The sequence below is a fragment of the Panthera pardus genome, unplaced genomic scaffold, assembly GCF_024362965.1.
Source record: "Panthera pardus isolate Hobbes unplaced genomic scaffold, ASM2436296v1 HiC_scaffold_13, whole genome shotgun sequence".
Taxonomy (NCBI): domain Eukaryota; kingdom Metazoa; phylum Chordata; class Mammalia; order Carnivora; family Felidae; genus Panthera; species Panthera pardus.
In genome coordinates this window covers 109703335-109719604 of record NW_026526688.1, presented here as the reverse complement: position 1 = coordinate 109719604, position 16270 = coordinate 109703335, and the positions used below count along the sequence as shown (strand labels likewise).

Below are 16270 nucleotides of genomic sequence, written 5' to 3'. Positions count from 1 at the left end.
TAGAGTGACTACTACCTCAGCGCAATCAGGATCTTGCCAGATGTGAGAGAAAATGTGGATCCACGTGTTTGAGGACAAAAACCTTCTTAAAAATATTTTAATTCAGGAGCTCATTTTCTAGTTCTAAATTCTTATAGGAAAAGAACTGGAATGCAAGTCAAATTTTTATAGCTGTCGTGGTCCACCTCCACCCCATATAAAAAAACTGCTTCCTTATTCCCTCCCATTTTTCAGTATCATTCCAAAGGCTGTCACATTAGCAGTCAAGGCACCATTAAGGTGAAATTAGGATACATAATGAATTTTTGATAAATCATTAACTTCTTGTGCTTTAATTTAGCTGGCAATTATTACCTCTTGCCTGAGGGTTCATCAGACTCAAATGGAGCAATGTGTAGCCAGTTGTTTTGCTACAGCAACCCATGGTCTCAGAACAGAAGTGGTGTTTAAATCTACAGGCGGACATACATCACAGGCCAAGTTTATCTCCAGGTGAATGCTGGACATTTCAGGAAAGCCTGCCCCCAAACCGCCTCTGGTAGTTTACTGCTTGGAAACTTAACAGGTTGTGTTTTTAATATTGTCCTTTCCTTTCTGCTATGATGTATATTTAGCCTGTAGATGAGCAAACTGAAAGAGGCATCATGCATTATCATTTCATCATGTAGTCATTTTAGGGAAAAATTGGGAAAGGCAAGGGAACCATTTTAAATACCCACCCTCTGCCCTTTCCCCAGAAATAAAACAAACAAACAAAAAAAAACCTCCTTTGATTCAGATTTATGGACTCCATATACTGACCTTCAGGTCCCTGTGAACTATGCCATTTAGGTGACAATGATTTACACTTTCTAGAATCTGCTGTATACAATGACTGTAAAGATACAAGGGCAGAATGGAAGGGAGAACATTTTAAAGGTACATAATCACATTGAATACAAAATAAAATGAAAGTTAAAACGAAACAAACAAACAAACAAAAATTATATTTTCACAACATATTTTTAGCTTTACATTGGAATTTAATAACGCTGAATAAAGCTAATTCTGGTTCTAACAAAAATGACATCCAACATAGAGTTTGTGACATGTTCAGACAAAACAATTTGAGTTGTGTGTTTTTTTCATTGCAAGTGTACATATTAAATCACTTGTATATAGAAGTCAAAATTTCCATATTCAAGGAGAAAAATTCATAAATATTCCCATAATGCTCTGGGAAATTCCTTTAGCAATATAAAATTTATGAGTATTTCTCATACACATCTAAACTGTTTAAAATCTGAGGTCACAATTAAACATAGGTGTTGAAACAAGAGGGTAAACACAGATGAAGTGGCAGGTGAAACGAGGGTTAAAAAAATGGAGGGACACATTTATCATTTTGACTTAGAACTGGTGCTTCTTGTAGAATATTTAAGAGGAAAACCAATGCAAGTCTCAATAACAGAGGGAAAATTTCAAGTAAACCCACGACATAAAATAAATCCCTCTTCAGGAGAGGCATACTCTGGAGAAGGGCTAGGAACTTACGGAAAAAAAAAAAAAACAAACAACTTTTTAATACCCTGGAACACTAGTAATTGTTAGATACATTTCCATACACCTCAGTGAAGGAAAACTTTTGCTTATACAATGTCAAAAAGTACAATTTATACTATTCTTATTAAAGGCTCGCTGATGTCAAACAGATTGCTAATTAAAGGGGATAAATCATTGATTGGCACCTGTAAGGTCCCATGAACTGTCATCTGACATAAAATAATAGAGATCACACTGATGTATTTTGTACAAATTTACTGTGCAATTCAAATACAGGTTATGTATAGAGCTATATTCATTAACAAACATTTTAATAAAGACATTTCAACCACTTAATGTACAAAATAATATTACTTCAAAGTAAATCCTTGAATTATAAAAAGTAATCACCATCTGATTTCTTACAATGTGAATGTAAAAAAAACATGACTGTGGTTATGATTTTCCAATGCTAACTCTATAAAGAGTACCATTAAAGGGGCTAAACATCGTTTACTTTTTGACTATATAGGTTATTTGAGTGTGTGTTGGTAATTATTTTTTAAATCTTATGAATTTTTTCCCTTCACTTTGTATTACTTTTTAGAAATATTTCACTTTCTCTTCAACCACAGGTGTAAGTCATCAGGTTTAATGAATAATGCAAAATAAAGAAGTAAACAATAATTCAAATTAAATGAATTACATCATTTTTTGCTAGTGAGAATGGATTCACTTCTTAAGTTCTTGAGGACTAGTAAGGAAAGACTTTTTCTTTATGTTTGTACGTGGGAAGATTTGTTCCTTCTCCTTGATTTTGTTGTAGGACCTATCCTAAAAATTAACTTATAGTGAATTCCAAAACTTAATAGAAACATGCATATAAAATGATCCAACTTATAGGGTCTACCCTGTTATCTGTAGGGTTCTTCAATAGTGAAAACAGTTTCTATTTTAATTCCAACCAATATCTTTCAAACATAATAACCTGTTTTACATAACTTTAAATAGCAAAATAAATGTAATTCCCTAACTTGTTTACTACCTTAGTTAAAATTACTACTCTCTTTGGGCAAGTGGGCAAATAGCTAATTGCAAGGCTGCTCTGAAGCCTCTTTTCAGGGGCCGAATGTAAGAAATGGGATAAACTGAGCAAGTGGTGATTCACTCATCATAGTATAAGGGGCATGGAAGTTTCTATTTGACTTTGGCAGTAAAAATTCCATTAAAAAATTAGCATGTAGTCATGTACAGATAAGGTTCACAGAATGTCATAAACTGGCATTAAACCAAGAAGATTAATTAGAGATTTGCAAGTGAGCCTGTGTATGCATGTGCTGCTTTGAAGGGATGGGGAGGGAATCGGCTATCAGCTGACTATCGGCTGAGGGCAGGCTACTGTGGGATTAGTAAGTGTTAGGAAGCTCTGAAAGCATTAGAGAATGGGGGCAGACAATAAGTAACTGAATTTTCAGAATATCTCATTTACATGGCTAATATAGAGTCAATTGCTCAAGGCTAGAGTTTTCAAAATAAGTGCCAACTACTGAATATGTGTAAAGAAACACCAAGGAAAACTAACATGATACAGTCTAAGTAGTACCTAGGCAAGCAAATTAATGTTACTTCAAAAAGGTTGCCTTTGTGCAGCCTAGGAAGTTTCAAATGAGAGAAAATGTACAGTATAGCCACTGTTAAAGATGACGACAATTAACAAGATTGGGAAATATTGAACCCTCTGAAATACCTGAATAAATATTTTTCATATGAGAGTTCCAAAAGCTATCCTGGAATTTCCAAAGAGTTAAACACCTAATAAATGCTTTAAGGAGACCACTTGGGCTTTTGTAGTCTATTTTTTTTTTATGCTCTCTGATTAGACATGGGCTGTTCAGTGGAATGGTCTATGATGATGGAAATGTTCTATATCTGCTATCTTCAACTGGTAGTCACTAGCACTTAAGGCTATTAAGCATTCAAAATGTAGCTAGTACAACTGAGAAACTAAATTTTTTATTTAACTTTAATTTTGATGGATTGAAATTAAAATAGCCATGTGACACTAGGGACTACCATCATGGGCAGCTCAGGATCTAGAGACTAGAAGATCTTAATCTTTTATCTCTTAACTTTGCTAAAAGAGTACATCTCTTTAGCAGAAGTCATTCCCAGTACAGTGTATATTTTATTATTCATTTTTAAAAGACTAACTGTAGATGCTAGATAATAACAACATTTAGACCAGATTCTATTTTTTTTTCCCCAAACCAATTATTTTGGAAACATTAAGAGAGACAAATAGCAATTAAGAGGGACTCATTTATGAGAAGAAGTCCCAGATGGTTTTATGAGAGTCTCATAAATACTAAGGGTTATGATATATTTATAAAGAGATATATTGAGCAAGTGTCATTTGAATGTTGAGTCTTGTATCTTGCTCAGGGCAAGTCACTTACCTGGCATCAGCTTCACTGTAATATTCTCTCGCCACTATGTCTTCAAACAGTTCACCTCCAGTAACTCTGTAAAGATAATCAAGATATTGTCATTAAAAATAATAATAAGCATCAATAGACTTGCACCATGCTCATATAGAATTTTTTTCAGATTGTTTTGAAAATTATCAAAACAAAGGATTTTAAGACACTACATTACAGTTTTCATAACAATCTATACTAATCTAAACATTTCCATCTTTTCTACATATCTTTGTATCACTAGATCCTGAGGACACAATTTTCTGTATACCAAAACCATATTCAGAGATATCTCGTCCACAGATAATCTCTATGAAACTCTTCATTTTAATTCTCCCAATATTAACTAAGGTCTAATGAACTGTGGTGAACAGTGTAAAAATATTTTCTGAACAATAAGAGAAGACAATTACTATTCAAGGCTATAGAGTATGCATTTGTAGTCTGCATCTCTCTGAACGGGCTTGCTTTTTAGACTGCAGTACACATGACTTTATGGGCTAGAGGTGGCCTTCTAAAATACATATTGCTTTTGGGCTGAGTGCTAGATTTTCTTTGTAAAGCACCCCAATTCCCTTTATGCTCCATGTATTTGCCAGTCAACACAGACTTAGGGATTTTGGCAACTTGATCTCTTGCCAACTAAGAAGTCATATCTGTCAGCCATCTTTAAGTGAAGAGTTTCCCATAACTCAGCAACTGGATTTAGTTACTCTACAAAGTACATTCAAACCAATGCTCTGTATATACGTAAATGTAACTATCTTTCGGATCCATTTCTTCTCCAGGTCCAAAAGACTGTTGTTCTGGGGCTAGAATTCCCTAACCAGTGATTTTCTGGCTTAGGCTCCCCCCTCAAATATATGTTTTTAATGTGATTTTTTTTTAGCAAATTTTAAAAATATGGAAGTGTACCAAGTACCCCCTTGTCCCTCAACCCCAATTCCACCCTCTGGAAAAAAACTAATTTTAACTTTATGTATATCCTTTCAATTTTCTGTGTATCTTTAAATATACTTGTCCCCTTGCAAACACAAAGAAAACATTTTTTTTTCCTCACAAAAGTAGAATCATGCAATATAGGTAAATTATTAGGCTACTTCTGTTTTTTCATTTCACTTAAGGTCATGGGCACCATTTTGTGTAAGAAGTCTTTTCCCTATTTAATAAATAGACATATGCATATGTGTGTATGAGTCCAGGCCAACTGCCTTCCAAAGTGGTTGTTACCCACCCCTACGCAAACATCATGAAGGTACCGACAGTTTTTTCCCAATTAAAAAAAAAAAGTTAGAAAAAGTTATCTCACGTTAATATTTCTTGATTATTAGTGACATGAACCATTTTCTCACGTATCAGCCATTTCCTAATCTATTAGGATATGGCTTGATTTTAAATTTCAACTTTGGAGTTTAACCTTGTAATAGATAACATTTGGTTACCATGTGCTACACAGTGTACTAAGCATATTAACTCATAAATCCTTGTAATTATTGTCTGCGATGGGGACAAGTATATTTAAAGATACACAGAAAATACACTAGCTCAGTTTACTGATGAGAAAATGAAGGTACAGAGAAGTAACTTGCCCAAGATTATACAGATATAAGTGGCACAGGCGGGCCATCCATTCCATAGTTCCTGCTCTCAATCACCACACAACATAGCCATTCCAATAATTATACTGTCAATCTTTCCAGAAGTTTAGAAGGCATGAGTGATTTGAAAAAGCACTGGGTAAAGTTATAAATCTTGGTGTGTACATTATGGAAGGAGAAATAAATTTGCTCTTCAGATAGCTCTTTTTTCCTTCTGGTTTTCACTTGCTTTAATAAGTTCTGAAATAACACCAAATGATAACATGTTCCAGAGATCACTAGTTATTATTTTCTTTTGGATTTTCCTTTCCTAAAGGAAAAGATATAATACTAAAGACTGTTAACATGTCTGAAAGCTTATGCAACTTTGACTCCTCTCCATTGCATTCTGGATATTTATAAGTCCTTTAATGCTAGAGTCACTATTTTCAGTCCTATTGTTTTTACAAATAAAATGTGCATCTAAAATTATTTAAAGCTTCATATGGGCTTGTTCTGAAAACCATGGTTACATGTACATGTGATTTCATTTAATACCTCACCTAGGTTTTTTTCCCCAGTTAGAATTACAATAATGCAATCACATAAATTATAATACAAAATAATTAAATAATAGACAGATGATACTTCCAACAAACCCATTATCATCCCTATAATAACAGTTTTGTAGTATTTCTTCCTTTGAATGAATATGAGTAGGTAAATATGATATATAACCATATTTATCTTTTTTTTTGACCACAGGTACCTAGAAAATCTGCATTACAAACAAGTGTGGTTTGTGAAATGTTACCAAATATCGATTAAAAAGCTTATTGACATCAGTGATATTGCTGCTTATAGTAGCTCCTTAAATATACTGTATATTCCAGGAGAAGCTCCGTAAGTATAGTATATATTCCAAGAGAATTGTCATATCTTAAATCACTAGGATTCATAACTTACTGATCTTTTTTCTAACCCCAAATATTTATTCAATTAAGGAGTACTGAAGTAATGATTAAATGAATTAACAAGTCAGAAAACCATGCTATTCATCTACTCTAAGTCTGGACTTTATACACACTTAAAAAGGAAAAAAAAAACATTAAAATTTATATATGGCAATAGGTTTTATTTCTTAAGATGTTTGTATTTAAAAAAGACTATTAAAAACACTTGGGGCCTAGCATTCTAGTAATTTTCAATGAACCATTCTAGCTGTTAAAGAAGTTTAAGGGGTAGAGTTTTATTTTGAATTAAGCATCTCTGACAGCACTCTCATTTTCTAACATTCATTGTTCCCATTATTTAAAAACATTCTTGTGCAAATGAAACCATTTTTATCATTTCTGTTGTATGTATGATAAATGGGAAGGTAAAGATGGAGTTCTAATAGAACATGTTGCCTTGAAGATAAACTATTGAATTTTCTAACTTTTACATATTTCTACACTGACATTATTGTTTAATGGAGTGCAAAATTAAGCAGTAGTTACAGATTGAAAATTTGGGGCATCTGGGTGGCTCAGTTGGTTAAGCATCTGACTTCAGGTCATGATCTCAGCGCTCCTGAGTTTGAGCCCCACATCGGGCTCTGTACTGACAGCTCGGAGCCTGGAGCCTGCTTCAGATTCTGTGTCTCCCTCTCTCTCTGTCCCTCCCCCACTCACACTTTGTTTCTCAAAAATAAACATTAAAAAAATTTAGCATGCTATATAAAATTTCATACAAAGTCAAATTGAATCAGCCTCATGAATAAAGTATTCATTAACTAATTCAAACTTCTGTGAATAAATTAATGTTAGAGTTCTATTATTATGTGAGGCATATTAATTATATATTTTTAGCATTAATTGCCTTTTATGAATCTCTGGAACATTAGGGGTCACAGGGAAAAATAAGATAATCCTGGAATCATGAAAAGATGAGATTTCACATATCAAAAAAGATAAATACTTTTGTTGCTGCTATTGTTATTTGTAGAGATGTTGATTCATTCTGTGTTATCCAGCAGAATGAACTGTCGTTTTGTTCCTGGTCTATATATTTATGATTTATATCAGAAATCGTTGAAAGTAGTTCTATAATGAATGAAACATTTATAAAATTTCATGAGGATTACAGCCTTGACTATGAGTCTAAGCAGATAGTAGAGTCCAAAACTGGGCTCTGGAAGAACAAATGGTGCCACTAGCAGTCACTGTCTGTCACCTGCACTACTGCAATAGCCTCTTAATTGGCCCTACTTCCTCTCCTGCTCCTCTGCCATCAGTTCTCCAGAAAGCAGCTTTAAATGTGCTTCATATTTTGTCCCATGACTATAGGAAGCCCTTTAAATAGCTGTCCAGTGATATTGGACATGACCTTCAAGTCTTTGCCAAATTTGTACTCTGCCCATCTCTGACCCTCCTTGGCACCCCTTCTCCATCCTACTCCAACCACAATGGCCTTCCTCCAGTTCCTCAAGTGCACCAAACTCCTTCCCATTCCTGGGCCTTTTCACATGCTTGTCTCTCTTCCAGGATATTCTCAATCTGTTTACCTCTATTACTTGGTGACTAAATCCCTCTTACTCTTAAAATCTGGCTTAAATTTTATATCCTCAGACCTCCACTCATCTACATTATCTTATCCCCCTAGAACCCTGTGTTATTCTTCGTAACACTTATCACCAATATAATTATGTGTTCATTTATGTACTCATTTGCTTAATGTTTGTCACTCTACTAGTATGGTAGCTCTGGGAGGGTAAAATCTGTTGTGTTTTCACTATAAAATAATCAGAGCTGAGTCATAGTGCCTTTAACAAGCTCATTAAATGCTCTTAAGTGAATGATTCCAGAGTTTTATATCTCAGAGAGAGGCATATGTGGGAGATGATCATATGTCAGTGCATTAAGGTGGGTATTCTTCATATATCACTAACCATTATATTTTGATAAGAAGGTAAGGATTTTTCAGGCAGTTTCCCCCTACAAAATCATATATTTCAGTCCTGGATCTTGTAGTATCTTTCCCACAAGATAGAGTTTGTCTATGAAATAATCCTGTCTGATCACAAATGTAGAAGCATTTGTTGAATTCATTATAAGTCACATAACTGGATTGGAGATTGAAAAGGGAATGAAAGCATGGTGTTTTACAATATGGGGAAGAAATGTGTAACATTTCATTTTTTAAAGAACCGAACCTATGCCTCTTGTTACCAAAATTAAATACAGAGAACAAGAACATTTATTTGTCCAACTTCATTTGACATTATGACTCTCTCATAGGTTCAGAAACATAAGTTCCTGGTGAATGACCACTGTTTCAGGAAGAGTCAAGTGGTGTAACCATGACACAAGCAGAATCACATGTGTCATCCAGTCCTGTTAAAGGTACAATGGTGGGCATGGGGGGCAGCTGATGCAAACCGAGGAGGGAGGGATTACAAGCAAAACCCTGGCTTCATTTTTAACCCCATTGTTGGTATCTTATTTAGCCAAGATCAACTTCTTACATAACCTATTTTCTAGCTGGATATCTAGTATTTGATGACACCTCTGAAGTAGTGTATTACCTGAAGTTGTTCAGAAATGATTTTCTGAATGAATTCCAAATTGGATGATGGGAATTTTGAAAGGCTGGAAGTTTGCTTTACTAGAAGGTCCAAAGAGTTTCTTATTGATCCTGATGTAAATAGATTTGCTGAGTCATAGTAAGAATAACAATTTAGATGATAAAACTGAGGCAGGCCATTGAAACTGATTCCATTCAAAAATGATTCTGGCCAGGAGGGGAAAGGCAAAACACTGGGAGAGGCACACTTTGGGATATCAGACACAGGACAGACATTCACAGGCACCATCCAACATGTGGTCATTCAGCAGAGTGGGGGAGTGGAGTGGGATGGCAAGGTTCCATATCCTTCAAAGGAGCACTTACTTTATTCTTGTTTTTCTGCCTAATCTGTGATTACTGAATCTATCCTTTCAATATCACTCTGGATTTCATTTTCTCTCATCTTATTCTACTTTATTCTTGATACCTTCTGTATCCTCCCACAATCCCCAACTCCTGCCAACTCTGCAATTCCTTTCTCATTTCATCTTTCACAAATGCATGTGGAAAATATGAACCACTATCAAAAGTTCATATTCTTAAAACTGTTTTTCCTATTCTATGACCAAGAAAAAGCATGAATGAAAACAACACTGCTAACCACAATTAATTGGGCACAGAGAATAAAGCAAAAGCAGAAATGGATGGGTTATTTTTGTTCTGTTAATATTACCGACCTCCCCAAATGAGCAAATCAGCCATTAAGCTTATCGTATAATCTGTGTGTGCGTGATTCAATAAACTGCCTTAATCTAGGATTGTGTGATTGTTTAAACACTCAGGCAACGTATTTCAAAGATGTGCATAACAAAATGAATGCTTCTTGAAGGCAAGGAATAAATTGTAAAACTATACATTAAAAAAAATGATGCAAATTAAAACCACAATGAGATACCCACTCACACCCATTAGGACAGCAGATGAAGGGAAGGGAAGGGAAGGGAAGGGAAGGGAAGGGAAGGGAAGGGAAGGGAAGGGAAGGGAAGGGAAGGGAAGGGAGGGGAGGGGAGGGGAGGGGAGGGGAGGGGAGGGGAGGGGAGGGGAGGGGAGGGGAGGGGAGGGGAGGGGAGGGAAGGGAAGGGAAGGGAAGGGAAGGGGGAAGGAAAGGAAAGGGAAGGGAAGGGAAGGGAAGGGGGAAGGAAAGGAAAGGGAAGGGAAGGGAAGGGAAGGGGGAAGGAAAGGAAAGGAAAGGGGGAAGGAAAGGAAAGGAAAGGAAAGGAAAGGGGGAAGGAAGGAAGGAAGGAAAGGAAAGGGGGAAGGAAGGAAGGAAGGAAGGAAAGGGGGAAGGAAGGAAGGAAGGAAGGAAGGAAGGAAGGAAGGAAAGGAAAGGAGAAGGAAGGAAGGAAGGAAGGAAATAAGGGTTGGTGAAGATGTAGAAAAGTGGGAATGTAAAATGGTACAGCTGCTGTGGAAAACTGTAAAACAGTTCCTCAATAAATTAAAACTATAATTACCACACACCCATCAATTCTATATCTAGGTATATACTCAAAAGAACTGAAAGCAGGGTGTTGAAGAGATATTTGTACACCCAAGTTCACAACAGCATCATTCATGAAAGTTAAAACATGTAAGCAAACCAACTATTCATTGGAAGATGAACAGATAAGCAAAATGTGGTACCTATAGACAATGAAATACTGTTCAGCCTTAAAAAGGAAGGAAATTCTGCCATATGCTATAACATAGATGAATCTTGAGGACATTATGCTAAGTGAAGTAAGCCAGTCACAAAAAGGCAAATACTGTATGATTTCATGAGGTACTTATAGCGGTCAAAATTATAGAGACAGAAAGTGGAATTATAGTTGCTAGAGATTCAGGGGAGAAAGGAATGTGGAGTTATTGTTTAATGGGTGCAAAGTTTCAGTTTTGCAAAATGAAAAGAGTTCTGGCGATGGATGGTGATGATGGTTTCATGACAATGTGAATGAACTTAGTGACACTTCACTGTATACTTAAAAATGGTTAAGGGGCGCCTGGGTGGCTCAGTCAGTTAAGCGTCTGACTTCAGCTCAGGTCACGATCTTGCAGTCCATGAGTTCGAGCCCCGCGTCAGGCTCTGGGCGGATGGCTCAGAGACTGGAGCTTGCTTCTGATTCTGTGTCTCCCTCTTTCTCTGACCCTCCCCCGTTCATGCTCTGTCTCTCTCTGTCTCAAAAATAAATAAACTTAAAAAAAAATTTAAAAAAAATGGTTAAGATAGCAAATTTTATGCTATGTGTATTTTACCAATATAAAAGCATCAAACCAAAATGTTTGATGATGATGATAAGGATGATGATGATGATGATGATGATGATGATGATGATGAAGAAAACATAAAGAGTATAATTTAATGAAGACTACTACAAACTGCTATTTCTTATTTCTTCTGTGGGTTCCAGAGGGCTTTAGGAAATTATCCTTACCATAATTTTAAAAGCTAATAAATAGCTCTATATCAGCCAGTTAATAAAATTGACAATTTGTTTCACTTTTAGGCAGCATGGTCAAATAGAGAATGAAGTGAATTCAATATTCTGGTTTGATATTAACCAACTGTGTGAGGTCACGTCAGGCCAAAACGTTTCTCAGCTGTATTTTGCCTATTCATAAATTGCAAAAAGAAAAGATAGCCTTTCTCCCCATTCACACCCATGACCAGATAAAGGTTGTGTAATCTGTGTTTTACACAAAGGCACAAATCAAGGGAGAAAGGGAGGGCTGTAATCCAGCCCTATTCCACTCATTAAGCAAAGTGCCCATACCAGAAGCTTTTTCTTTTTTTTTTCTTTCTTTTTTTTTAAGTTCATTTATTTATCTTGAGAGAGAGAGAGAGGGAGAGAAAGAGAGAGAAAGAGAGCAAGCAAGAGAATAGGGGAAAGGGAGAGAGAGAGGGAGAGACAGAATCCTAAGCAGGTTCCCCACTGTCAGAATGGAGCACACATGGGGCTCAAACTCATGAACTGTGAGATCATGACCTGAGCTGAAATCAAGAGTTGGATGCTTAACCAACTGATCCACCCAGGCACCACACCAGCAGATTTTTCTAAAGGCACAGAAACACCAACAGACTAATGGTGACTCTATCTATGTTTGACAAAGTTCCATGAGTACTTTAGTTCATATAATCCTCCACTCACCAAGATATGCCTACTATAACTCCAAAACCCCTTTGAAATACCCAAGGACATTCATTGAGGCACCCAAGGTGTTCTCATTCTGGAAGTATCAAATTTTAGAGTAAATGATCTTTCTTTCGTGTGTGTGAGGTATGAGACATTTATAGAATCCTTTATAAGTCCTTATGGAAATTTTAAAATTAAATTTAGGGCCGTGCAAGCTATGTTTTGGAGACCAAAAGAATTGTTTGCCTCTCTCATGTCTTATCATGGTACATATCTTTTCTGACTGGAGACTGGTCTACTAAGTAAGCGACAGCTTACCTCTTTGGTAGTTGATAACTTGCAATTACATAGCTTTGCACCAGTCCTACACTTAGCTCACCAAAATCCTGCTTGGCATGCACACATATACTATGAGGATGGATGAATTGATACAATGTGCTCAACTCTTCAAAAGAAGACATAACAACTGACATCACAGTACCTATGTACATAAAACAGAGTTTATATATATATATACATTATATATAATATATATATTTAAAAAGATAATATAATTATATATATATTTAATAATACATATAATAAAAATATCCATATATATATTTAAAAAGTTGTTTTTATATGTTTATAGCCAGCTGTTATTATATCATATATATAATTTTTTTATATACATATCACGTATTTATAAAATATCACTTGTAAAACAATATAGATACTTATTTTAAGAAGTGAAGGGAAAATTTCTAACACATACCAAACATCTTAACAAGATACCTGATACCCTATGCTTTAATGTACATAAAAATATAAAAAACCCCGAACAGAAAGAAAAACAATGACCATTTATAGATTTACATATATGCTGCAGACATTCTAAAGAAATACAGGAGAATATTTACAAAATACATTTTTAAAAGAGTAGAAAATTACACCTATTTAGAAAAATTTGAGTGCTATAGAGAAATTATCTGTGAATTGCACAATTGAAATTTAGTAAATCTATCAGAAGGACTACTACATAAAAGATAAACTAAAACCTTGATACCTGTGCTATAATTTGTCATTCACTAGACTAAGTTTCAAACAATGCAATATGGACATGATTATTTTTATCTGCATATTAAAATCATTGTCATATTAAAAATATCTTGTATTACCACAATTTTTGCTCATATTTTGTTATTATGCCTATGTAATCCCTAGAGAAAATTATAATAACTTTTTAAAAGTTTGCTTGCTTGTTTGTTTATTTATTTATTTTGAGAGAGAGAGAGGAAGAGATTGTGAGCAGGAGCAGGGCAGAGAGAGAGAGAAAATTCCAAGAAGGCTCTGCACTGTCAGTGCAGAGTCTGATGTGGGGCTTGAACTCACAAACCATGAGATCATGACCTGTGCTGAATCAAGAGTCAGATGCTTAACCAACTGAGCCACCCAGGCACCCTGAATTATAATCACTGCTTTAAAAATCTGCCATTAATTCTCTGATGAATATTACTAATTAATCTTCACCTTATAAACTACACATCAATAGCCTTTTTCTGATTTCTGAACAGCCTAGGAGTACTGCTGAGGTTATGCTGAATCTTCCTATGAATGTGAACTTTTCATTGTTAATGTCAAGGCAACTGCCTTTGACAGAAAAAAAAAAAAAAAAAAAAAAAACACTGCAGCTAAAATTTGTTTCACAAGTTAATTGGGCTGAAACAGTTTTTGTGTCTCAGTAATTCATCTAAAAGTTGGCGTTAGTCACCAGAGCAATGAGCCTATATTTAGTCACAAAATGTTTAGATCATGTTATAAAAGCAGCAAAGCCAGTGTAAATGATGAGTGAATTTATACCCCAAAGCTGAGACTTGAACGTATTTCTGACAAACAGTACTCCAGAAAGAATCCTAGAATAGAGGTGAAAGATGAGTCAAGCCAGTAATTTGATGATACATCCCTATAAGACATCAGATTTTTCAGGTCCTGGAACATTTGAGTTTTCCAAGATGACAGACAGGAGATCCTAGCATTTATCAGTCTTTAATACTCAGGAGAGCAACAGATTCTCTGCTGCAGAGGACATACTGTTAGTGTTGATCACACTGAGTGTCTAGATGTTTATAAAGGAAGGGCTTAAACTACCTGTAGCTGCCAGCTATTAAACAGTGCTTATTGTTTTGAGAATTGGGGGATAACAGAAGTTCTCCTACTAAGTTCTCCAGTTAGAGACACATTTAGTTTCTTGGTTTTCTTTCTGATACCTGAATAACTTCATGGAGAGTTAAGCTTGTCACCTACACATCAGTGTCATTTTATATACTAATCTCACAAATATTGTTGAACTGTGTCTTTAATATGTATGAGGCTTGCCCATACTAAAAGATGTAAGGATATAAAGAATATATAAGGATATAGGTAAGAATACACACACACATATACATACATATATACGTACATATATATATACATATACATACATATGTATATATACATATGTATGTGTGTATGTGTGCGTGCATATATATGTGTGTGTGTGTGTGTGTGTGTGTGTATATACATACAATGTGTGCGTGTGTGTGTGTATATATATATGTATATATATATATATATATACACACACATATATACATACATACATACATACATGGATATAAAGTTCTACCATCAAGCATTTGGACTAGTGGAAAAATCCAAAACATAAAATAAAATTAAGTTTCTGTGGAATATGCTTTAACTGAAGCATAGGTTTATTTATAAAGCTAGGACCCTTAAGACATTGCAAATCAGGGAATCTTCTTATACACAGGGGAAGTATGTGCACCCCTAAGTAAAAAAGCTTCTCCCAACACTCATCTTTTTGGAATGATAAAAGGAAGAAAAATTAGCACAAATGCAACATATGTGCACTCTATAAAAGCTTGCTGATGAATAAGCAGTTAAGTAACATCCACACTGGAGCATTTTATCAACTGATGTCCAACGCCAGTATGGACGGGAGTTCTTTCACATCTTGTCACTTATGGTGAATTCCTGCTACCTGCTTCACAGAGGGCTCCAGACCACTGTATCTGGATTAAGAAGTTATACCGTTTGTACCAACGATAAGCAAAATGAGAGGAAGAAATAATACATTCACAAAGGATAAGGGAAAAGAGAGGAAGGAATTATAAATTCTTTCTGAGGGTCAGAGGAAACTTCACAGAGGAGGTGCTATTTGAAGAGGAACCAACATAAATGAGGAAGAGTTATCCAGGAAGAAACATGGGACAGGAATGTCCAAGCAACATTGGGAGTTTAATGGAGAAAGGAGAGAGAAAAGCAACAAAAGGATTGAAGTAGGAATCTCCATCTCTTCTTATTTTGTCTCAATATTTTTTCCTTCCGTTCTTCACAGTAAATATTCATGGTATACTTTACCACTAATGGGACTTCCAGAAGCTACATTCTCCCAAATGTTGTCAAGTTTCCATTTTCTACAAGCATCCTTTTGGTAAGTGATTATATGACTATGCGATTATGCTTTCACACTGGAAACTAGTAGTAAGTTAATTTCTGGTGGCACAACATTTCCCCAAAGATCTGAATAAAGAATCATCCAATGAGAATAAAACAAAACAAAGCAAAACAAAAACTATTGTTTTTTTTTTTTGAAAAGATAATGCTGGATTAATTTTTATCCAGTGTTATAGAAACAATTCCTCTTAAAGGGATGCCTAGGACAGTAATTTCATTTTTAAAAAATTACCAAAAGTTATTCCTGGTTTTATTCCCAACCTTTCTGATTTAGTCATTAGTAAATAATTTAGTACTTGTTTCTAAGTTTAGCATTTTTTTCTGTTTGTTTATTTTTTGAAAGAAAGAGAGAGAAAGAGAGACAGAGTGAGAAGGAGACAGAATCTGAAGCAGGCTCCAGGCTCTGAGCTGTCAGCACAGAGCCCGATGCGGGGCTTGGACTCACAGACCCCAAGATCATGCCTTGAGCCAAAGTCGGACA

The 16270-nt window shown here is 35.3% G+C and overlaps 1 protein-coding gene across 21 annotated transcripts in view; it reads right to left on the bottom strand.

Annotated features, from left to right (window-relative positions):
- CAMK2D (calcium/calmodulin dependent protein kinase II delta) overlaps positions 1-16270 on the bottom strand; it is a 313320-nt gene that overhangs the window by 87867 nt on the left and 209183 nt on the right. For 12 of the 21 annotated variants that reach the window (XM_019418019.2, XM_019418098.2, XM_019418160.2 and 9 more), the window contains exons 5-6: positions 3978-4043; positions 802-874 (exon numbers count right to left, since the gene is read on the bottom strand). In XM_019418019.2, coding sequence (XP_019273564.1) covers positions 802-874; positions 3978-4043 — 139 coding nt within the window. The remainder of the gene's footprint in view (positions 1-801; positions 875-3977; positions 4044-16270) is intronic. The other 9 variants (XM_019418037.2, XM_019418233.2, XM_019418072.2 and 6 more) reach the window with 1 other exon arrangement.